The sequence below is a fragment of the Gadus chalcogrammus genome, chromosome 3 (genome assembly GCF_026213295.1).
Source record: "Gadus chalcogrammus isolate NIFS_2021 chromosome 3, NIFS_Gcha_1.0, whole genome shotgun sequence".
Lineage (NCBI taxonomy): Eukaryota > Metazoa > Chordata > Actinopteri > Gadiformes > Gadidae > Gadus > Gadus chalcogrammus.
The window spans coordinates 769049-795059 of NC_079414.1; the positions used below are offsets into that span (position 1 = coordinate 769049).

General features: G+C 44.7%; 1 protein-coding gene across 1 annotated transcript in view; it reads right to left on the reverse strand.

Moving 5' to 3' along the window:
- Nucleotides 1-26011, reverse strand: part of LOC130377499 (voltage-dependent calcium channel gamma-5 subunit-like) — a 105146-nt gene that overhangs the window by 7956 nt on the left and 71179 nt on the right. The window contains exon 4 of the mRNA XM_056584648.1: nucleotides 9904-10049. Coding sequence (XP_056440623.1) covers nucleotides 9904-10049 — 146 coding nt within the window. The remainder of the gene's footprint in view (nucleotides 1-9903; nucleotides 10050-26011) is intronic.

Here is a 26011-nt window from a genome sequence, read left to right on the forward strand (position 1 = left end):
CAATATCATTAAATCCAATAAATAATAATGCAAAAACCCTATTTGAACTGATTGACAGACTGACCAACCCCCCCACACAAATTCACCACCTGGATCTCCATTCCACGGCAGAATGCAATGAGTTTGCAGCTTTTTATACTGAATAAATTGAACGGCATCAGGACGCGCCATCAATATTCTCCACTTCAACAAAATGTTTGGCTACCACCCTGTCAGGCAAAAGTAACGTTGCAGGGATGGGCATGCTTTAATGTTATTGACTCTAAAAACTCTGGTGGAACGGTTACAACACCTAAAGCCATCCACCTGTTGCCTTGAATTCTTTACCTACCAACCTCTTTAAGAATGTTTTTGACTGCCTAGCAATAGACATATTGCAGATAGTTAACAACTCTCTCCAGTCAGGCAACTTCCCAAAAGCCCTGAAAACTGCAGTTATTAAACCCCTTTTAAAAAAGCGGAGCCTAGATACCTCTATTATTAACAACTACAGACCAATATCAAATCTGCCCTTCATAAGTAAAATCATTGAGAAAGTTGTCCTCCAGCAACTTAATCACTTCCTGGCATCAACTGGTTGTTATGACACCTTCCAATCAGGATTTCGACCCCTGCACAGCACTGAGACCGCCCTCATTAAAGTTGTAAACGACATCCGTCTTAACACAGACTCTGGAAAAACCTCAATACTAATGCTACTAGACCTCAGTGCTGCATTCGACACTGTAGACCATACAATACTTTTGGACAGGTTAGAAAACTGGGTGGGGCTTTCAGGCACAGTCTTAAATTGGTTCAGATCCTACCTACAAAATAGGAACTACTTTGTTTCCATCGGCGACTTTGTATCAGAATCAACCAACGTGATGTGTGGAGTCCCACAAGGTTCGATCTTAGGACCCTCTTTATTCACATCTACATGCTCCCACTAGGGCAAATCATGCATAATAACAATATTGACCATCATTGCTATGCTGATGACACGCAAATCTATGTATCGCTATCACCAAATGACTATCGGCCCATAGATCTGCTGTGCCAGTGCATTGAGCAAGTGAAAGACTGGATGTGCCGAAATTTCCTTCAGCTAAATGAGGATAAAACAGAGATATTTGGTATTTGGTGCTACAACGGAAAGGCTTAAAGTAACCCAACACCTTCACTCTCTGTCCCCTGAAAACCTCAATCAAAGCCAGAAACCTAGGGGTTATCATGGATTCTGATTTACATTTCGAAAGTCACATCAAATCCGTTACAAAATTCTTGCATATTATCACCTTTACAAATTGTAGCAAGACTAGAGGGCTCATGTCCACAGAAGACCTTACAAAAACTTGTACTGCCTTTATCACTAGTAAGCTTGATACTTGCATGGTCTCCTTAAGCGGTCATCCCAAACAACTCAAGGAAGCTTCAGGCTTGATTCAGAATGCTGCTGCTAGAGTAATTAACAAAGACCAAAAAATTTGAACATATTACACCAATTCTTAAATCGTTACATTGGCTTCCTGTAGGTCCGAGAATTGATTTTAAAATCATGTTTGCTAAACTATAAATCCCTACATGGTTTAGGCCCAAAATATTTAACTGATATGCTCCACTACATAAGCCTTCTAGACACATAAGATCTTCTGAGACCAATCTGTTAATTATCCCCCGAGTAAACACGAAACCTGGAAAGCAGGATTTAGTTACTATGCAACAAATAGCTGGAATAAACTCCTGAGGATTTAAGACTTGCCCCAACTCTGAGCACCTTCAAAACAAGATTGAAGACTTTTATGTTTGCTTTAGCTTTCTGCTAAATCTTAAATACTTTAGCTTTATTTTACTAAAATGCCTTTTTAACTCACTTTAAATTTTCCTTTTTAACTTTCTATTTTACTAATTTCTTTGCATAGCCTTCTGCTAAAATCTTAAATACATTGCACTTTCTAAAAAGCTTTTTAACTTTGCCTCTATTTTTTTATTTTAATAATCTTAAAATAATCTACACACACATAAACTGTGATTATATTATTTGTTTTACTATAGGCTTGCACTACATTTGCTGAGTAAGGAAGTTGTGTCATTTAAGAGCTTGACGAAGTGAGAACCTGTATTAGTGTTTAAGAGCTCAATAATCACTGAATATACGCTGGTATGACTGGGAAAGACACGTGTACTGGTTAGATTCCTAGAATCTGGGTTAGATTCCTAGAGTCTGGGTTAGATTCCTAGAATAGGTGAATCTGGGTTAAATTCCTAGAGTCTGGGTTAGATTCCTAGAATAGGTGAATCTGGGTTAGATTCCTAGAGTCTGGGTTAGATTCCTAGAATAGGTGTATCTGGGTTAAATTCCTAGAGTCTGGGTTAGATTCCTAGAATAGTGTATCTGGGTTAAATTCCTAGAGTCTGGGTTAGATTCCTAGAATAGGTGTATCTGGGTTAAATTCCTAGAATCCGGGTTTGATTCCTAGAATAGGTGTATCTGGGTTAGATTCCTAGAATCTGGGTTCGATTCCTAGAATCTGGGTTAGATTCCTAGAATATAAATGTCAATGATTTGTTCATCTTTGCTAGTTTGGTCAATGTTGATACGTGTCCTGAATATAACTTAAGACGTTTGGTCTGCTCAGGGGTTTTGTTTTACAACTTCAGACAAGGAGTGAAACCGTATTTGTATTGAATTCACTGGTGAGGTTACATGAATCGCTAGAGTTTTTTGTTTGTGCTATGTTGACTAAAATGCCTTTTTAATTTACCCATTTTTTTGCATATGTTTTTCTTTTACTTATCTATTATTATTTTAGTTTATTGTATGACAATGTTTATATGTGAAGCACTTTGAGTCTGCCTTGTGTATGAAAAGTGCTATATAAATAAAGTTGCCTTGCCTTGCCTTGCCTTGCCATTATGTTGCGTAGGGCTAGAAATCGGCATGCCCAACGTGTGTCGCTTAAACGTTGCAACTCTCTTGTTTTGCCATACATTTCTTTTTGGAGAGACAGCCATTTTGGGTGCACATATGAGCCAGAGGTAAAAATATAACGGCTCTGTAACAAAGAAAAAAACTCCTCTGTTCTGGGACATTTTTGACTACATCAACTAACACTAAATTTGAGGACAGTGTGCACTACAATGAATGTAGAAGGCAAATTTAGCCTGTTCTTTGATCCTTGCCTGAACCCCTGAATGTTTACCGCTCATAACGGCAGCACCATCGTATGCTTGGCCTACAGGTTATTTTTGTAGTTCAGGCCGTAACGTTCCAGTAAGTTCACTATTTTTCCAGTTAGGCTTGCTGCATCTAACCTCTCTGCAGATTCAAAATGGAGAAAACTCTCCTTAATGGCCCCATTGTAATAGTACCTGAGTGTGAAAGAAATCTGTTCACTTTTTGAAACATCCTTTGTTTCATCTGCCATGATGCTGAAAACCTCACTGTTCTTCACTTCTTCTATGATTTCAGAACGAACCATTTCTGCCAAACAACCCAAAACCTCATTCTGGATGATCTTGCTTGTGTACTTTGCATTGTTAATAGAAGTTAATCTTCTCTTAACAAGTGGGTCGTGGTTAGCAACTGTGCTAAGAATTTCCCTAAAGTTTCCTTTGTTATTGGACTCTTCAGATTCATAATGCCCTCTTTGTGCTATGTTTTGTGTAGCTGTCAGTAACAGCACTTCTCCAATTGTTTTAACGTATCCCCGATTTTCTTGTACTTGTTTAGTGTGTTCTTTGTTAAGGATATCTGCTAGTGTTGCATCATTTTTAACAGCACTTTGATAATCCCGCCATGCTATCATCGCACACTTGTGTCGCTCAGACTTTGCATGAACTGAAAACCCTGCCTTTCTCATAGTTGCATTTTTCCAGTTTCTAAACCCAGGGGTTGAAACAAAAACAGTGTCAGGGGCCTTTGGGTGTGCTAAAATGTCTACATGCATAGCAATATGTAGAGTCCATTATGACAGAATACTCAAGCCATGGATGAAGAGTATACCAGTTTTGCCTGAAGCACCGTCTTCTGTCCCCCATCAAAGTGGTTGGGAATATATTCAAGTTCGGCTGTACTGGTGCATCATTCTTGGACTTGCTGATATCTGTAGAACGATGTACAGTAAACATAGAGCACAACTACAACATTTATTTACTTACGCATGTATATCTGCATGTAGTTCAAGTTTGTGCCATATTGGCACAAATTGAATTTACAGCAGAAAGCATAATTTTAAGGATACACAGTATCCTTGACAATGAAATTGTAATTGCACTACTTTGCAAACAGAAATAACCTTCTTCATCACAAACCTGCAGTACTTGATCCACATGGATTTACTTGCTGTACCTCTGGCTGTTTCTCTCTCTGTCTCTGTATGTTTTCTTCCTCCTCACCCTCTTCTTCATCCTTCTCACTCTCTGAAATTTCCCTCTCTGTGTCAGAGCCCTCACGTTCATCACATGCCCTCTCTCCAACCTCCTCCGACTCTCCCTCTTCCTGCTCCTCAGCTCTCTCAATACCTTGACTTGTTTCTCTCACTGCTGTTTCTTTCACTTTTTTGTTTACTGGGGCAAAAAAGGATGCTATATTCTTTCCTCGTTATATGATAGCTGCTATTAGAAGAAAAAAATCGTAGGGGCATGCATTACACTTCGTTGCATAACCATCTCTCCCTACTTAACACGGGAAGATCAACAAGAACAACAAGTCACATAAAAGATTAAAATCGTTTTGCTTACCTTCGACTTTTGCAACAGGAGAAATCGTAGCTCCTTTCTCCAGGAGTATTTGCTGAGCTCGCATTCACCGAGCAGAAGCAACACAGTGTTTGGGTGCGCCGTTTGGGTGCGCCGCTCTAATTTACCCGTGTAGAACGTTGCGTCGCATTAGTTCCGCTTTTGGCACTCGCGTGTAAAATCATAATCAATTCATAATTGTTTTATTTGGTCAGCACGGTGGGGCCACAGGGGGGGCCAGGGACATGTCCACAGGGGCACGAGCCCCCGTGGGCCCCCGTGTAGAACCGCCATTGGCAGGAAGAGTTTGAGTGCCAGCCATCAACCAGTGGCGAGCAAAGCAGGAAGACTGCAGTGGAGGAGGACAGGCAAGCCAAATTGAGGCACATAACCGCTCAAAAACGGAAAAAGGCACTGGAAGTACTGGTACAGGCAAAAAAGGCAAAAAAGATTTGAGATTTTTGTGTACCTGACATGTTTATTTTATTTAGTTTTGTATGTAGTTCAATATTGTATACAAAGGTTTATTTAAATATTTGGTTGTGTTTCTGTCAAGGGATGCTGGTTGGGGTGGGGGGAGCCAAATGGGAAGGGAGTTAAGTAGGAAGTATTTCAAATGTTTATTCTGTGAGTTACCCATGTCAAATTCTAAGAAACAGAAGTAAAAAACAAAGAACTGGCTTCATTTCTCATTCCCTTGTTCGGAAAAGAATCAAGGACGAGTTAAAGGGGTTGTGAAAGTTGATAACCATCCAAGCTAAATAGCCGCAACTTATTGTGTTTTACTGGAATAACATTGAAGCATATGCAATATATATATATATGTGTGTGTGTGTATGTATATATATATATATATATATTCCGCGAGGGGGTTTGGGTCCTTGTCACCTTTTTCATCCCTGATGAGTTTGCACCCCTGGTCATAATGTTAACACTAGGGATGGGGATCATTAATACTTATTGATATCGATACCATTTTCGATACTTAACGATCCGAGTCTTTATCGATACCCCTATCGATACTTTTCTATTAAATGGTGGAAATACGAAGCGTTTTTATTGATGAGGAAAATATTTAGGAAATCAATAATTGCATTTTACATTAAATATGTAATTCTTAATAAATATCAGTAGTTTTAGTTATATAAACTAAAATGATTAGAGCACTATGCAACTGTATTAGTAATACAGAAACATGAGTAATACAGTAATCATGTTTCACACCATAAACTCAATTTACAGTTTCTTTATGTTACATTTGAACGCAGCACATCTGAAACTTTAAATACTTTTTAAGATAACTAATTTTGTATGCTGCTGATTACAACACCGATTTCACAATTGGATTTCTATTTTTGACTGACGGGACTAGCGACAATGTCTGTGTGTGCGATTACCGCTCGTAGTTTGAGTGGATGATTAAGACGGGCCCGTCTGGTGCGACAGGAGAAGGAGTTGAAAGAGTCTTTTGAACGCGGAGACATTCGAAGGAACTGAATTTGGTCTTTATTTGATGCACAATGCTAATGTGCTTGGCCATTGAGGTTGTGTTAACCCCTTTACAATATAAGATTTTCGCCCTTTTTGCCTGTTCAGCCGTCCTCGCGAGCAAAGTTAACTGCCAGAATTCAATTGTTGAACTTGTAATTAGAGCTGTCAGTTAAACGCGTTATTAACGGCGTTAACGCAAACCAATTTTAATGGCGTTAAAAAATGTATTGCGTGATTAACGCAATTATTATTATTATTTTTTTTTTTTCTTTGGCACAAAACAAAGAAGCAGTAGCCTGACTGCTATGTTCAAATGACATTTGTTCAAAGCAGTCGTTTAATTGCACTATAGGCTCTTTTTTTGTATCGTCCTGTTTTGATCAGTATATGCCAATGTTGTTATCAATAAAAAATCATTTGCACAAGGCAAGCCGATGCACTTCACCATGTTGATAAGAGAATTAAAATGAGAAGAATTATGGGACAAAAAAATCAAGGGATATTTAGCATAGAAAAATTATTTGCGATTAATCACGATTAATCACGAGTTAACTATGACATTAATGCGATTAATCACGATTAAATATTTTAATCGCTTGACAGCTCTACTTGTAATACCTGTTTGCTTACAATTACATTCATAAACATTGGTGGACACGCTGCAGTGATTGGATTGATTTGATTTAAATGGCGTGATGCGTCTCGAGGGACACAATATAACGTAACAGGACCTACGGGATAAAAAAAAAAATAAGGCTATGACCAGTGTGTTACATTATGACCTATGACGTGTGTGTTAACAATATGACCTGTGTGTTAACACTATGACCTATGAGTTAACACTATTATCTGTGTTTTAACACTATGACCTTTGTGTTAACACTATGACCTAGGACCTAGGTATTAACACTATGATCTATGACCTGTGTTAACACTATGACCTGTGGGATAACACTGGTCAACCCACATAACTGTGTTAACCCTATAACACTATGATCTGTGTGTTAACACTGTGACATGTGTGGTAACACTATGACCTACGACTTGTTTGTTAACACTATAACCTATGACCTGTGTCTTTACACTATGACCTGTGTGTTAACACTATGTCCCATGAGCTGTGTCTTTACACTATGACCTGTGTGTGAATACTATGACCTATGTGTTAATAGTATGACCTGTGTGTTAACAATATGACCAATAACCTTTGTGATAACACTATGACCTATGACCTGTGTCTTACACTATGACCTGTGTGTTAATACTGTGACTTGTGTGTTAACACTATGGCCTATGCCCTGTGTGTTAACACTATAACACTGATTTGTGTGTTAACACTTTAACACTATGATCTGTGCCATAACACGATGGCCTATGAACATTGTGTTAACAATATGCCCTATGACCTGTGTGTTAACACTATGTCCTATGAGTTAACACTATGACCTATGTTTTAACACTACAACCTCTGACCAGTGTGTTAACACTATGACCTCTGACCAGTGTGTTAACACTATGACATTTTACCTGTGTGTTAACACTATGACCTGTGTGTGAACACTATGACCTTTTCAATAACACTATGACCTTTGACCTGTGTGTTAACACTATGTCCTATGACCTGTGTGTTAACACTATGACCCATGAATTGCGTGTTAACACTATGACCTGTGCAATGACGGATTACCACTTGGGCAAAGTGGGCACATGTACAGGGCCCTGGCCAATTGAAATATATATGTATATATATTTTTTTTTATTCAAATGGCCAATACTTTGGTCATAAAAGGATTTGAATGTTTTTGATTTGCAAAATAAACACACATTTAAAAAAAAATAACGTGACGTGACGTCAATGTCGTAGTGCTTGGTCAGCGGTCAATTTCACAGTGAAAATGGAGAAACGTGTGCTAAGCGGGTCAGCACAGCGTAAAATAAAGATAGAAAAAGACACTAAAGATACTGCCCTGGTACAACAAATACCGTCCATCTCAACGATTTTTAACCAAAACGAGAACAAGGTGACGATGCGGAATCAGTTAGCCTAGACAACGTCCATCCAGCAGATGCTACAGCGCTGGATGCTAGTGCTAATTACTATCCTGGCCCGAGCGCGGAGGAGCCAGGAGCAGCAGCTGAGCCTCCACTTCCCACTGATAACGACGTCACCAGCAATGAAACAGCCTTCTCACATCGCCTGTGAAGGAAACTGAAGAAACGCCAGGGGTCGAAAATGAACCTGGGGATGAAGACGTTGACTATCTCCGGTGTGACACAGTCGCGGATCCTGCGTTGTGGGAAAAGATGTTATAGGCTACGTGTGTATACATGTAAAAAAAGAAAGGTCTTCTTTACGGCTCCCTTTTTAAAAGTAACGTATGCTTTACTTCTTACTGAAGATCCGTCAGATTCTGACCGACAGCCTCTTGGAAATAATATTTCCAAGAGGCTGTTAAAGGGAGTCATTAGGTGCTTTTAAAGTCATGATATTAACCTGACAGATTCCATGTTCTGCCGTTAAGACGAGCGGCTGGCACTATGCATGCCCGCACCCGCGGGGTTAGACACTCTCTCTCTCTCTCTCTCTCTCTCTCTCTCTCTCACTCTCTTCTCTCTCTCTCTCTCTCTCTCTCTCTCTCTCTCTCTCTCTCTCTCTCTCTCTCTCTCTCTCTCTCTCTCATGACCCATTTTAAGTACTCAAATAAAGATGACATATATTGTTAACAAATCTTGTTCCATGTGCCCTTTTTTGAATTAGAGCACCTGCCCCTCAAAGGTCTCTGTACGGCCCTGCTCCTCTGAAGTCCCGCCTTTTCTCCCCCTCTCATCTGAACTCATGGGCTGTGTCTCAATTCAGGGGACCCATCCTTCGAAGGCTGCATTCGAAGGCAGATTGCGACACTGCGATGCGTCAAGGCTGTCCCATTTCGAAGGCTCCTTCAAATGCGGCAGACAATTGCAGCCTTCTTTTCCCGGATTTGAAGGATCCAACAGCTGGATCCTTAACGGCCCAACATATCCCGAGATTCATTACGCGTTGTTTTTTCAGAAATGGTGTCGGAGAGAGCGGAGGCGGAAGTTGCAGCAAATTACATATTTAATGACAAAACTATATAAGAACATTTATTTATATAAAAATAAAGTATGGACTAATTTAAATTTGTTCATGTCATTCAAAGTTCAATGACATTAACACGAGCCATAACGTTAAACTAATTAACGTTATATTTATATAATTATTATATAACGGCGCCATATTTCTCCTCCGCCGTCCGGTTTGAACCGCATCTGTCAGGGTTGCTAGGTGACAGGAGCGGCGCGTCGTCACGCAAGGTAAAGGGTTTGTTACGCAAACTTGAAGTGCTCCGTAGGCCAGTCCCTCTCATTTAAAAACGTTTGTCCGGCCTTCGGTCCGGCCTTCACGGTCTATGAAGGCCACACCTTCATAGACCGCATCCTTCGAAGGACGCGTCCCCTGAATTGAGACACAGCCATGGAAGTGGTTCCAGTTCCATGTGCATATGGCTGGAGATGTACAGCACCAGACTGACCTCTGAAGTCCTGCCCTGTCCATGAGGCTGATTCAAAGCAGCCGGTCCTGTGCGAGGAGAGGTCAGGTCTACCACTGAGCCCCACGTGTCTCCTTGCTTCCATATTACACTAAAGAACAGTAAGTCGGAGGGGGAGGATTACCTCATCCAGCAGGAAGGAAATGGCAGCGAAGGCGAAGGACCAGCCATACTTGTAGCTGAAGTAGGTCTCGTAGGTCTTGGTCCGGTTCAGCATCTCATCGTTGATACTGGAGATGTACAGCACCAGACCGACCACCAGAGAAAGACCTGGAGCAGAGAGAGACCATCTTCATCTGGTAACAATTTACCCTAAGGGCAGTGTCAGTTGCGGCTGGTGAAATTTATTTTAGGCGGGGCAGAAAGTTTGTAAACCAAACCCCTGTAAGGGGGGTCTGGGGGCATCTGCCCCCCGGATTTTTTTTTTCAGATTTTCACATACAAATGAATTCTGGTGCATTCTGACAAAATAATAAAGACAAAATTGAACATTTCCTTACAAAGACGAATGGAGCCGGGGAACTAAATTTTAACTTAATTTATTTGCCTTGTAGAATACAGCAAGATTAAAAGTGCAAATACATCAATAATAATTGGGAATTATACACAATAAACAAAGTTAACAATCTCTCTCTGTCTCTATCTTTATGTGTGTTTGTGAGAGAGGGAGAGAGAGAGTGAGAGAGAGAGTGAGAGAGAGAGAGAGAGAGAGAGAGAGAGAGAGAGAGAGAGAGAGGAGAGAGAGAGAGAGAGAGAGAGAGAGAGAGAGAGAGAGAGAGAGAATGTGATTCTAAAAGGGGTGAGTGTGTTACGACCAATCTATTGTGTTGGTAACTTCACTCATAAATCTATCTACAGTCATTTATGCATTTAGACAAATAAGATAAAATATCAATATAATATGTGCAACCTTTTATGTGTGGTTGTTCAAGACACACTGATGGCATGATGCAACCATAGGTTTGCAAACAACTACATATAATATGCACACTGAAGGCATGATGCCACCATAGTTTTGCAGAGAACTACATACAATATGCACACTGAAAGCATGATGCCACCATAGGTTTGCAGAGAACTATATACAATATACACTTGAAAGGGGTGGTGGTGTGGGGTTGTGAGGGCCGCTGTAACCCAGTGTCCATCCTCAGGGGAAGGGGACGGACGGACAGACGGACAGACAGACGGACGGACAGACGGACGGACGGACGGACAGACGGATGGACGGACGGACAGACAGACAGACAGACAGACAGACAGACACTACATTACTTGTACTGAAACTTTGCTAGTCTCTCTTTCAGTGCAGCAAAGCGGTCAATACATTTCTCATTGAAATCACGTATGTTGAGGACTAGTTCCCTTTCCATGGAGAGCATGGCCAGTGCATTCAGACATTCCTGACCCATTGAATTTCGCATAGTCATAGGAGTAGTGGCATTCAGAGCATCAGCAGGAAATGAATGGCAGTACCTTTCAAACATACTGTATTTCCTAGTACTAAGGTAGCACTCACAAGGTGGCCAGTGAAAGAGAACCTTGTTTTGTTGTGAGCCAGGATGGTGTCGCAGACTTCTTCAGACAGCCTCTGCTTCGCCTCTTCTGTCAAAGCCGTCCTTGGTCTGTCGGTTCCTGATGGCTCTTGCAGCTGGAGTCTCTGAATGCAAACAAACCAATAATGTGTCTGTTAGGCTGTGTACAGTACTGTAGTCTACGTGATGCACATGTTCACACTTTATCCAGTAAAAAGATGTCAGCATACCCACTTAAAATGGGCAGGAATGCATAATGTTAGTGTTAAACACTGTTTTCTATCTATTGTGTTGGTAACTTCACTCATAAATCTATCTAAAGTCAAGTCTGCATTTAGACAAATACGATAAAATATCAATATAATATGGGCAACCTTTTATGTGTGGTTGTTTAAGACACACTGAAGGCATGATGAGTATACCCACTTAAAATGGGCAGGGATGCATAATGTTAGTGTTAAACTATGGGGTCAGAACAGTCTCATTAATAATGAATGCACGGAGAAGGATTCACAAATGTATTTTGTGATTTATATATAAATTACTCTCTTCTCCCATATACATTTCAATGCACACACATATATATATATTTATCTGTATATATAAATGTAAAATAAATCCATAAACAAAAATAAGTTTAACAAACACATTTCTGATCCACACACAAATGTGCCTTGTTTTAAATAAATGTAATATAAATCCATAAATGTATTGATTAAAAAATATTTGCAATTTTCATGAACATTTATTTGGATGTTGTTACATTTATATACAAACTGTTATCTTGAATTAATTAACAAGACGCTTTTCATTTGTGAACTTGTTTGCATTTGTGTGTGAACTGGACTGTATTTATTTGTGGATTTTTGAGATTCTCCTGACGTCGCTAGATTCACAGATGCATTTTTTTCCGACAAGGAACTATCTGTAGCCAATCAGATGCCTCCCTTGAGTCCAGCCTCCAAGCCTCCCGGTTCCCGCTTTCAAATGTCTATGAGAAATAACAAGGGTTTTTTGAATGATCTCTAGGTGGCGAAAAAGTAAAAGCTGCGTCACTTTTAGCTACACACTTTTTCCATCTAGTTTCGACTGGGTTTTGGGATTGTCTGTGCCGTTAAAGTAGTAAACGGCAAACGGTTTACTACTTTAACGGAACCGACAATGTAAAAACCCAGTCACTGCAGTCATGTGATTGGCTGAAAACGAGGGAGGCATCTGATTGGCTACAGAGAGTTCCTTGTTGAAAAAAATGCATTTGTGAATCCAGCCATGTCCGGAGAGTCTCAAAAATCCACATATAAATACCAGTTCACACACAAATGCAAACAAGTTCACAAATGAAAAGCGTCTTGTAAATTCAAGTTTAACAGTTTGTACATAAATGTAACATCCAAACACATTTTGATGAAAATTGCAAATATATTTTTAATTCATATATTTATGGATTTACATCACATTTATTTAAAACAAGGTACATTTGTACGGTGGCGCTGAGCATTCACCAAATAAAAAAAAGTTTCACAGCTAATGTAGCCGTTAGCACACTCAGGATCTCGTAATTACGAGATAATATCTCGTAATTACGAGATAAGGATCTCGTAATTACGAGAAAAGATCTTGTAATTACGAGATAAGGATCTCGTAATTATGAGATAAGGATCTCGTAATTACGAGATAAGATATCATATATTTACGACATAAGGATCTCGTTTACGAGAAAAGGATCACGCCTCTCATTCTTCAATAACGCTGCTGGCTAGCTGCAGGCCGGCAAAGATTACGCTATCTGACGCTATCGTATTTAATCTCCTGCTCGGGTTGAGGCATTGGGAAATATTGATGTTCCTTAAAAGTGAGGAGGGCATTAATATAAGTAGGTCAACATTGCGCAGACATCTGAAGTCATTGGCCGGCAAAGATGACGCTATCCGACGCTATCGTATTTTATTTCCTGCTCGGGTTGAGGCATTGGGAAATATTGATTCTCCTTAAAAGTGAGGAGGGCATTAATATAAGTATGTCAACATTTGGCAGACATCTGAAGTCATTGGCCGGCAAAGATGACGCTATCCGACGCTATCGTATTTTATTTCATGCTCGGGTTGAGGCATTGGGAAATATGGATGTTCCTTAAAAGTGAGGAGGGCATTAATATAAGTATGTCAACATTGCGCAGACATCTGAAGTCATTGGGACTGTTCAGGAGAAAAGCCCAGTCGGACCTGCTACAAGTGGCTCTCTTCCTGCAGGAGCACTTGAACCAGTACGGGATGCTTCACGGATACAAATTGTATCCATATGTATTAATGGTGCTGTCGATGGATTTTCCCGTATGGTCATATGGCTACATGCTTACACCACAAGTAGCAATCCCTGTGTTATTTCTGGCTACTTCCTTGATGAAGTGGAACCAGTTTTCTGAGAGATGCTACATTACCGGGGGTCATCCCTATGTTCCCCAGGTCTATGTTCCCCCGGTTCTATGTTCCCCGTTTTTCCCAAAAAGGGTCCTATGTTCCCCTGTAGCCATACATACCGGGGAGCATAGGACCCTTTTTGGGAAAAGCGGGGAACATAGGACCCTTTTCTGGGAAAAGGATCCTATGTTCCCCGCAATCTATCAATCTTTAAAGATATTTGAACTTTGACGCAAAATTCGCGTGATGACAGCCAATCGGCGTTCAACAGCCTGGCCACTGAGTGACATGTGTAACGTAACAGCCAATCAGCGTTCAACCGGCCAACTCAGTGCAGTGCAGTCCGGGGTGAACTGCAGCATGGAGGAGAAAGTGATTGTTGCCGTTTGCGACTCCCGGAGCTCTTTATATGATATTATACAACGGGGGGCCTAAATCCAGCGATCTGATTGGTTCATAACTGTTGTATAATAAGCGTATACATAACTGCCATGACGCCCAATCATTTTGTGAAAGTTTGCATATCCCTCCGCGCCTGGAAGTAGAAACAGTTACAAAGTAAAACATGTAGAATGATGTAGAGGGTGTAAATGTTGTTACTCCGGGAGTGAGCAAGGCGATGGAGAGACTAACGAAAGCTTAGGCACACGGCAAGAGGATAAATTGCCGGTGAACCGCTCTAGCCGAGCCTTCTCTCGGAGGGACGCTAAAGTGTGTTGCATAGCGACCGTCGTGCATTTTGAAGGCAACCAGGAGGGACTACTTTTTTGTATTCTAACAGCTACTTTGACTTTCTTGTTTATTTTTTTAAATGTAGTGTGTCTATGAATTTCATTTTGCCATAATAGTAACCGTTGTATAAAAGCTATAGATCACTTCAGTCAGTGGTATGTGCTCATTATACCACTGTGAAGTTTTTTTTTAAATAATTTAACAACTGACAGGGTTTGCCTTTGCCTATGAACATAGTATTTTAAATTTGAATACATTAATTATGTGACATACTGTCACAGCCAATATCAAAACAAAATCTAATGTGGGCAGTGGGACAAAAATTATATTTCCCCACAAAAACAATATTTTATTGATTTGTATAAAAACAATTTAGCTCATTAATTGGAAAAGAGCTTGAGGTATGACGTTTTCTGAACAATAATGCATAGTATAAAGTTAAACACATAATGCACTGCTGTATTCAACTTTTAAGAGCTGCAATGTGAGGGGCCAGCCACATGCCCTTTAAACCACCACGACAACAACATTTCCACTTCTGGGTTCCACTGAACAATTAACGCGTCAATATTCGAGGGGCTTTGGCACATCAAATGATGGAACAAGCATCCCGTACTGGTTCAACTGCTCCTGCAGGAAGAGAGCCACTTGTTGCAGGTCCGACTGGGCTTTTCTCCTGAACAGTCCCAATGACTTCAGATGTCTGCGCAATGTTGACATACTTATATTAATGCCCTCCTCACTTTTAAGGAACATCCATTTTTCCCAATGCCTCAACCCGAGCAGGAAATAAAATACGATAGTGTCGGATAGCGTCATCTTTGCCGGCCAATGACTTCAGATGACTGCGCAATGCTGACATTCTTACATTAATGCCCTCCTCACTTTTCAGGAACATCAATATTTCCCAATGCCTCAACCCGAGCAGGAGATTAAATACGATAGCGTCGGATAGCGTCATCTTTGCCGGCCTGCAGCTAGCCAGCAACGTTATTGATGAATGAGAGGCGTGTTCCTTTTCTCGTAAACGAGATCCTTATGCCGTAAATATATGATATCTTATCTCGTAATTACGAGATCTTATCTCGTAATTACGAGATCCTGAGTGTGCTAACGGCTACATTAGCTGTGAAACTTTTTTTTATTTGGTGAATGCTCAGCGCCACCATACATTTGTGTGTGGATCTGAAATTTGTTTGTCAAACTTATTTTTGTTTATGGATACATTTTACATTTATACATACCGATATCCATATGTGTGTGCATTCAAATGTATTTGTGAGAAGAGAGTAATTTAGATATAAATCACAAAATACATTTGTGAATCCTTCTCCGTGCATTAATTATCAGTGGCGTGCACAGGTAGACCCAAGGTGGTGCTATAGCACATGCCCTTTGCCCCCTGACCCAATCAAGTGCCCTTTTGAAAAAAATAAAATAATCTGAAATCTTTTTTTTTTTTTTTTTTTTTAACAGTGTATGTGGCCCATGCCGACATTATCATCTATAAAGGCTCGACAATTAAAAACGTGTGATAATAATGGCCCAATATATATGCCCCCCCCCCCCCCTCCTCCTCGCACACAACTCTCTTCCTTTGTCAACGTGAACGCGCAGAGCGGACACAAACGGAGGCGCGTTGCAGCTGTAGTTCACAGCTGCCACACACACCTACTCCCCTGCCCTGCCCAACCGGCGATGTAACACATAAATGAATTGAGTCTAGAGTGTATTGTTTGCCCCCTAAGCCTCCTTTCTGGATACTGTGACTGAGGAGCTGAAGTCCCTTTGCTAGAATCATTCAGTCCTTCCACCCCTTCACGGTACATGCCAACTGGGTAAGCACGCCAAACGCAGAAGCCAAGGAAGCCGTCCACATCCTGATTTCTATGGAGAAGACGAGGACCAGCTGAAGACAGAACTAAAGGTGTTCCACTCCAGCTTTCCTGCAGAAGACCTCAAAGAAATCTTTGCCATACTGAGGGAAAACAGTGGCCAGCTCATCTTTCCTGCCTTTGTGAAGATGATAAAAATCGATGAAACATTGCCAGTGACAACTGCTTCTGTGGAGAGATAATTTTCAAAGCTGAAAATTATCAAAACTAAACTAAGAAGTCTGTGTGGAGAACGGCTCTCTGACCTTCCCCTGCTTGCTATAGAAAAATATATCAAGATCAATCATAGTGAGGTCATCAACATCAAGACATGGCACTGAGGAGGATGCTGCTTTAGAAAAGTGGTAATGATCACTCTTCACTTCGAAATGACACTTTAATGTGCCCTTATTTTTCCCTGAGCACCTGCCCCCCAAAATGTCTGTGCACGCCACTGTTAATTATTAATGAGACTGTTCTGACCCCATATTAAACGCTGTTTTTTAAGCTATCCATTGTGCCTCGCCTAACCAGGATGTCCAGCACAGAGTAAAGCAAGCTAGATTACACCACTGGCAATATATTATAAAAAAAACCATACATCATAAAAAGAACACAAATACAGTCTCCTTTCATGCATATGTTCTCATAACAAAGCTTTGCTTTGAGAAGGAACAAATAATATAAATGTTATCTTACCGAATGGTCTGCATACTGCTTGTGAAGCTCTTGTGATGAAGACTGCTGCATCAATGTCCTTCTTCTGAAGCCTCTGGAACAGAATGTCGACGTGCGACCGCTTTTTTATAAATTTTGGTCTCGGCGGTCCTGATTGTTTTGATGCCAATATATCTGAATTGGATCGTCGACTTAAAGGAACTTCTTTTAGAGACGCAACGTAATTCCAGACATTAGCAGCCATGTTGAAATTAACAAGTGACTTGACGCTTGTTAATATTTCCCTTCACGCTCTTTGCTCAGTGACGCAAGCACGTTAGGGCGAGTCCCAAATCCCCATTGAAAACGCATTGAGACCTAATTTTCCGAAAAAAAAAACGTTTTAACATTAGTCAATGGGAGAATCCTTGGGCGATTTTCCACGTCAATGAATTCGCCCAGAGAGGCGGGACCATTTGAAACGCGAATTGAATCTGACGATTTTGATTGGACAATGACAGATAATATGTCTAGAACACTGAAAACTACTTTTGCTGCAATAGAATTCGTTATAAAAAATCCTCTTTCTCCCAGTTGGTAGTGCGTCGCCCAAATCGCCCCTACACACCATCCGCCCCTTAGCGCATTTTGTAAATCCCATTGATTTCTGTTGGAAGACTCATTGCTTGTTGACCGGAAACGGAAAGGGGGGGTGTTTACGTATTTTCACTTGGTTCTACGCTTCTAGCCCTACCGTTCCAAGGTCGATCGGCTGGACGTGGACGATTCGGCGTTTCCGGGGAGAATCTGCAGGCTTTGGCGTTTCCGTCATGACACAAGAACGTTCCTGGTAGCGTTTCATCAACCGTTCGCGAAAGTTTCTGTTGTCCGGTTAATACCGGTCATTGGCCTGTATTAACCGAAAATTCTAAATGTCCTTGGTCAGAATGACCAATGGAAATTATTCTCTGCACAATTTGAATTGTGTTTAAATATGCTACAGTGGTCATTTGTTTAGCCAATTCTTGTTGTTTTTGTTATCATTGCTTTATAGGCCTAATCTGAGGAGAAATCTAAGCCATATACAGAAATAGTATAGGCCTTTATTACACGGGTCTTCTCAATGCCGTGGAACTTGCATGAGTGGTCCGGTAATTTGTCAACCCCTAAGCGACGTCAAAGTCTTTGGCGGACTATTTCACTGCTTATCAACACCACGAATGCTGGTATCGAATAAATTGTAAAAAGACACACCATGTGAAGTTATTTTCCAAATAAGATTTGAAAAGCTTTGGAAGTTTATTTACATTATTTGGAGTATTATACTTTGACATTTTAATACAGTTCAGCGAGAAAGGCGAAGAAGAATAAGAAGGGAGCGTTCCAGTCTGCGTAAACGGGAACCCCCACCACACGAGAACACCCATTTGTGTCTGAAGTGGGATGATATTGTTTCCGGGAGGAGGAGCAGAGTTTTAGTCAGCGTGCGGCTTCTTGGCGAGCTTTGTTTGGAGCATCGGACAGGTTTGGGGCTGCTACTTCCGTATCTTGGCGAGACTTTGGGACTGAATCGGACTGTACCCATCGGGGCTTCCCCTTGAGGGGATGGTTTTTGGGATGGCTTCGGGAGGTGGCCAAGGGGGAAAGGGAAACGATAGTTATGTTATTATAACTCTAGTTCTATGATTGTAGGCGTAGCCGTCTAGGCTTCGCCTTATGGGCTTGTCCCGTGCGCACGCCCGCGCGCTGAAAATTCAAACTATGCACCTATCAGCGTGGGCACCGCCCACATTTCCCACGGTATCGTGTCTATATAACGCGGTGTATACCGTCGCTCATCCTCCACGCTTTTCTTTCAGCATTTGGAGGGTACAGCAGGTGGGAAACTAGACGGCTACGCCTACAATCATAGAACTAGAGTTATAATAACATAACTATCGTTCTATTTCATGTAGGCTACGCCGTCTAGGCTTCGCCTTATGGGCTAAGGTGAAGCTGCGAGCGGAGCCCGATCAATGTACTCCTGCTGGACCCCAGTCAAAACGACCTAAGTCACCAGAGCACATTAAGACTCAAAAAGCCAAGGAAGTGTAAAACACAACAGCTTTATAAAAACTAATTCCTCCTAGATCAAGCAAGGCAATGATCAAGGGAGAAAAAAGTGAGTCTGTAAAGACTCCGGCTCTATTCCGTGCTTCATGGAACCCATGAAAAGGAAAAGAAAACCAGAGCCACACGGTTTCCATTAGGTCCGCTACCACCGGGGGCGGAGCTACGGAATTCGGCTCTCCAATAATGGGACTCTCTCGGCCGTTTCTTATTTGAAGAAAACGGCGGGAGTGCCTCACTGGTAAACAAAACCACCAGACAATTTGCGAGCCAATAGAAAACCCCCTAGCCTGTTTTTCATTTGAAAAAAGGTGGGAGAGTAAGAGACTGGTAATCAAGACCAACTCGCCAGCCGGCGAGAGGAAATCCAACCACGCCGCTTTAAAGAACATGTCTATATTCTTAAGCCGTAAAAGGGGTCCCGGACTCTAGCACAGAGTTGCCGAGTGAGCCCCTGGACATGTCTAACATGTAAAAACGGACAAAGGGGCCGGGGGAAGACCAAGACACAGCCGCGCAGATGTCTTCCACCGAAACGCCCTTGAGTAGAGCCGTTGAAGCGGCCACGCTCCGTGTGGAGTGAGCTTTAACGCCCAACGGTGGCGCCAAGCCCTGCCGAGAGTAGGCTAGGCAAACACCCTCACATACCCAGCGAGAAAACCGCTGCTTAGAGAGAGCGCGGCCCCTGCTAGCGTCGCTATAACACACAAACAACTGTTGTGTGGAGCGGAACGCTGCCGAGCGATTCACGTACATAGCCAACGCCAGAACCGGGCACAGGAGATGCAACTCCACCTCCGCCTCACTAGAATGAGACGGGCGGTGAAAAGCCTTAAGCACAATATCCCTTGACCGAAAAGAACTATTAATGTTCTTCGGGAGGAACGCAGGATTAGGTCTGAGCAACGCGAAGGAGCTGTCCTCGTTTAGCAACAAGCAACTCGGGCTGACAGACAGAGCGGTTAGCTCACCGGCCCGCTTGGCAGAAACCAAGGCCAACAAGAGCGCCGTCTTAAATGACAGGGCATCCAAAGGGGCCTGGGAGAGAGGCTCGAAAGGATCCCTGGACAATCCGCGCAACACGGTGGGGAGATCCCAGCGTGGTGTAAGCACGCGTGAAACAGGCCTAACCCGTCTAGCCCCACGCAAGAATCTCTTGACCAGTGGATGGCTGAAGATCGGTCCACCATCACAGCCTGCATGGCCAGCCGAAACGGCTGCCGCATAGACCTTGATAGTGGAGAAGGCCAAACCTTTTTCCAATAAGTTTTGCAGAAACGAAAGCACGCTTCCCACCTCGCATTGAGATGGGACAGCGTGGTTCGTCTCACACCAATTAGAGAAGGCGCACCACTTCGCCGCATAGAGGGAAGAAGTAGAAGGCGCACGAGCACTCTGAATACTGTTGATAACCGTCTCAGGCAAACCTTTGCCCTGCAGGATCAACCTCTCAGGAGCCAAACCAACAGCCGTCCCGAGACATTGGGCGGGTGGTGCACCGTCCCGTGGGCCTGTGAAAGCGCATCCGGCCTGAATGGTACTGGCCAAGGCGCCGACCGCGAGAGCGCGGCCAGCTCTGGAAACCACAGAGCTGAACGGTTCTCCGGGGCCACTAATATCAGGGACAGTCTCTCCTGTCTGACCCGTTCCAGAAGAGGAAGGATCAGCTGGAGCGGGGGAAACGCATACAAGAGAGCCCGCGGCCAAGGTGTGTGTGCCAACGCATCTACCCCCAACGGGGGAAGATCCCGAGGGCTGAGGGAGAACGACCACCTGCAGTGCGTGTTCTCCCGGGACGCGAAGAGGTCCACCTGCGCTGTCCCGAACCTCTGCCAGATCTGTCTGACAATGTCGGGATGTAACCGCCACTCGTCTCGGCGGGGACCGCCTCGAGACATGAGGTCCGCCCCAAAGTTCTGGGCGCCCGCGATATGCAGGGCTCTCAGACTGCGGAGATACTGATGAGCCCAAAGCCAGAGCTCGACCGCCTTTCGGTGGAGAGCAGGGGAGCGGACTCCCCCCTGTCTGTTGATGTACGCCTCTGTCGCGTCTGTCCTGATCAGAACGTGGCGGCCGCGCAACAGGTGAAAGAAATGCAACAGCACTTTCCTCACAGCGTCGAGCTCCAACACATTTATGTGTGCTGTAGCGGGCGTGCGCCACTCGTCTCCGACCGAGTGAGAGAGGCACGTTCCTCCCCAACCCGTCAACGAGGCGTCCGTGAAGACCACTACATAGGACGCCACCCTGCCCAGTGGAACACCCTTGAGAAGGGCGGAGGGTCCTTTCCAATATTCCAGGTCTGGCGACACCGAACGGGGGACGAGGAGCACCCTGAGCTTGTGTTGCCTGGGGTCCAACCGTTGGCGAGCAAACCACCGCTGGAGTCTGCGCATAAAAAGCAGACCCAGGGGGACCACGGGGTGGGCAGCTGCCATCAGCCCCAACAGGCGCATGGTGGACAGTGCGGTCACGTTTCTGCGAACGTGAAAAACGGGAGAGCGCCGACAGGATGGCGTCTCGCCGAGGAGGCGAAAGCATCGCAGTCATGGTGGCTGAGTCTAGGCAAAGCCCCAAGTAGACTGTCTGCCGGCTGGGGAGCGGGGAGCTCTTCTCCCAGTTGATGGCAAAACCCAGGAAGGAGAGATGGTTTATCACCAACATGGTGTCCCTTCTCGCGGTCTCTTCTGAGTTGCTCAGAATAAGCAGATCGTCTAGGTAGAAGAGAATCCTCTTTCCCTGACGTCTGAGCGGTTCCACCGCCGTCTCCACACACTTCGAGAAGGTGCGCGGAGCCAGGGAATAGCCGAACGGCAGACACTGGTACTCGTACGCCATCCCCATAAAGGCAAAGCGGAGAAACTTCCTGTGCGCCTGCCGAACAGGGACGTGGAAGTAATCATCCTTGAGATCCAGGGATGTGAACCAATCGTCCTCTCTCACACACCGGAACAATGCTCCGACCGTGAGCATTCTGAACTTCCTCGTGGCAACGAATCTGTTGAACACGCGAAGATCCAGAATAGGTCTCATTTCCCCTGACTTCTTGGAAACCAGGAAGTAGCGGGAATAAAAACCTAGGTGAGACTCGTGGGGGGGAACGACAGTGATGGCCCCCTTTACCAAGAGACGTGCCACCTCTGCTGCCAGAGCCGTGCTCGCAGCCGGGTCCCGTAGCGTGGTCTCCACCAACCCCATAAAGGGTGGGGGACAACGCTTGAACTGTATGGGATGGCCCCATCTCAACGTGGTGTCCAACCACGATGGCAGAACGCACCGCTCTTGCCAACACTCATAGCGGTTGGAGAGAGGGCGAGCCGACAGCTGAGGAAGACCGTCCAGGAATAACCCGTATTCCTCTGCCCCTACCGCCTTCACACTGTGTGTGAACCATGGGGGGCTTCCCACGAAAGGGAGGAGGCTCAGCGAGCGTAGGAGACGTACCACAACTAGCAGTTGTAAAAACAACGAGCTGTCTAGACGTCGCGCTCGTGCCCGCTGAACAGGGAGCGAGCCGTCCGGCCGCAGCACCTGTGCGCATGCGCTGTCCGCAGGCTGTAGCCACAGCGCGCGGACCCATCTCCTCACCTATAATGTGGGGAACCAGGAGACCGGTACAAGCGGCTGTATCCACGGGCTCGTGCAGCGAGTCTCTGATCCGTCCACGAGGCTCCAAGGGACGCCGCTTCTTAGAAGCAGGTGAACCAGAGGCCATGTGAACACGCCGTCCGACCGCCACCCTACAGCCACCGGGCTGAGAGGGGGAAAGAGGCAACATGGAGGAGCGCACCACAAGCGTAGGACGCAGGTGGCCTGGGGAATATCGCTCTTTAGGTACCATGTACTGCCGTTCGGCCGAACGGTCTTTACTCTTTTCTTTAATAGGGAAAGAAAAAGTAGGAGCAAGCGTCCGGAACTTCCCGGTCCGTGGCGCTGCTGCTCCCCCCGTGCGCGGCGGCTGCGGCTGCTGCACCGGGGCTGGAGTCGGAGGCGGCCCCATGGAACGCTGGGACCGGCCTAGACCCCGCTTTCTCTCAGCCTGCTGGCGGGAGGAGCCCGTGAGAATCGTCCCGAACCGGGAACGATTCTCACGGACTGACTGCTGGTGCGCGAGCACCTCGGAGAACCTGGGACCAAATAGGCCATCCGGCGCTATTGGACCCTGGACGAGGCTGGCCCGCTCTCGTTCCGGCACCGCAGTGTGGGAGAGCCATATGACCGTTTGAATCATGGTAGCCCACGCCATATGCTGGCCGGCCGAAACGGCTATCAGCTGGCATAACTGGAGGATGGCGCTGGAAAAGCGGGAAACCGCCAGCCATCTCGCAGCTTCCTCCGGGCCGTAGGCCTCCCTGTCAGCCGACAAGGAGACCATGGCAGAGGAGAGCAGGGCGATGTTGTTGACCGCCGCCGCGGATTGAGAGGCACAAACGAACACCCTGTCCGTTAGGCCGACAATCTGCTTCTGGAGGCGGTCGGGGGGCAGCGGCTTTTCGTTAAGGAGCCATCCGGCGCCCGGACAGAGAAGCGCTGCCAGGGGAGGCTCCAGACGAGGGATCCCCCTCGCCTGAGTATCGGCCCACCCCTCCACGTTGGTGAAATCCGTGTAGGATCTTACCGGAGCCTTCAGGGTCGAAGGGTCCTCACCGGCAGCAATAAACAAGTGCTGCAAAGGCGGGAACAAGGGGCACTGGGTAACCCGCCGGGAAAAAGATGGGGTGCGAAAGCACTCGCCCTGCATATCGTAAGATACGGGGGCGAGAGGCGGGGCCGGCATGGGAATCCCTTTGATGGCCGCCGCCTCACCCATGATCTCCCGGAAGAGATCGGTCATCCGGCGCGGACCCTCGTGTTGTATGACGGTGGCGGTTGTAACCCGAGAGCGGGAAAAACCGGACGCCGAGTCGCCGAAGACGTCATCCAGGGAGGCGTCGATGATGCCATCGTCGACGTCAGGTCCGAATAGGTCGATGGCGTCAGCCATTTCCACCGCAGGGGAAAAGAAGAGATGCCTGGAGAGGATCCCCTCTTCAGGCAGCTCCCGGCAGGCGACACAGGAGACGGGGGCCGCCATAGCAGCCGCGGCGTGGTCGGCGCCGAGGCACCAAAAGCACGCCAAGTGCCCGTCACCCGGTGCCAGGGAGGCGGGACAGGAGGCGCATAGGAGTCCTGAAAAGGACCTAGCTCTAGGCCCTTTTCAGGTGGCCCTGAAAAGGGCCGTTTGTCCGCGGCCTCGCCCGAGCCGCTGCCACCGGCTTGGGAGATCCGTGTTGAAGTTCTCATCTTCTTAATAGTAGTTCTCAATTTCTCGCTGATAAGCACAAGTGCTGAAAGAAAAGGGAGGATGAGCGACGGTATACACCGCGTTATATAGACACGATACCGTGGGAAATGTGGGCGGTGCCCACGCTGATAGGTGCATAGTTTGAATTTTCAGCGCGCACAAGCGCGCGCACGGGACAAGCCCATAAGGCGAAGCCTAGACGGCGTAGCCTACATGAAATACAACAGAAAGATGGATGACGGGAAAAAAAAGGGACAGGTCTGATGAATCAAATAGTGAGGGGGACAGTGATCAAGGCAGCCGGAAGGTTTCAAAGTTTCAGGAAGAAGGAGATTACAAGTTTCTTGTTAAGTTCAAAGATAAAAATGATAAAGCTTTAAATCCCCTCAAATTGTCGGATGAAATAAGAGATAAAATGGGAGGTGTACTCAATGTGAGAATGCTGAGGAATGGAAATATTCTGGTTTTCTGTAAATCACAGGGTCTTAAAGCTAAGGCCATGAAGGTCCGGCATTTACTTAACAGGCCAATTGAGTGCTTCGTTCCTGTGGGTGGAGGTGTTAAGGGAGTAGTTTACATTAGTCCTGACATCACTGAGAGTGCCTTAATTGAAAATTTACAGGGAGCTGAGATTGAGACTGCCCGCAGATTCAAACAAGATGGCACAGCTGTATTGCTGACCTTCAAGCAGGAAACCATAAACCATTTATTATTCTCTTTTTTTCAAGTGCAAACAATATTATGTGGAAAAACAAAATCAAAGTTCTACTCCGTCAATACAGAGTGCAAATAGTGCAAACAGAGTCTGACCAAGTATGTCATTGACAACTTGGTATTGTCCGTGTCTTATCTATGGAAAGCCAAGAAGGTATGGAAAGCCAAGAAGGCCACTAACTGGCCCTAGAATGTAGCGGTAAAAGTGCTAAACCGCACGAATGGCATTTATTCAGTTCATGTTCTTCTGAGTGCGCAAGAATGGTGCCAATTATTGTCGTGTTTGCATTGTAATGCACATCTTTGTGCGTGTGTGTGTTGTCATATAGGCTATGAATATAGATTGATTGTCTTGGCTTGCTTGCATCCATGAAATATTGTAATGTTATGGCCTAGCTGGCTACTGCATATCCAGAACAATCTGGGGATGAGGACATCCCCGAATATTGACAGGTATTTCGCACACTGCCATCTCAATATATAGCCTAACATATACAAATATAGGTATCACTGTACTAGACACAAATGTATTTTCCACTAGCTAGTGTTGGTCATTACATTGTAGTGAAACTAGTAAAGACAACACAGCTTTATGTTACGGCGAAACATGGAGGCACTGCAGCTCTCGACAATGCGTTACTTTAGTCTGGTATTTCTCTTCACCGATTGGTTAGACAGCCTTCAAACTTAGTGGTCAAGCAAAAAGAGGGAGGGGCTCGTTCTGCATACCTAATAGCCAGATTGAATAACTAATAACCGCGGCTATAAGTTATTCAAAAACCGTACGCAACCCAGATCTCGTCACACCCCTAATATAGACTGATGGGGCTCAAGACCCAAGGAAGTCTGGGTTTGCTTTTTGTATCCCAGATTTGGATGTTATCAAATATAGGCGACTGGCAGACTCAAA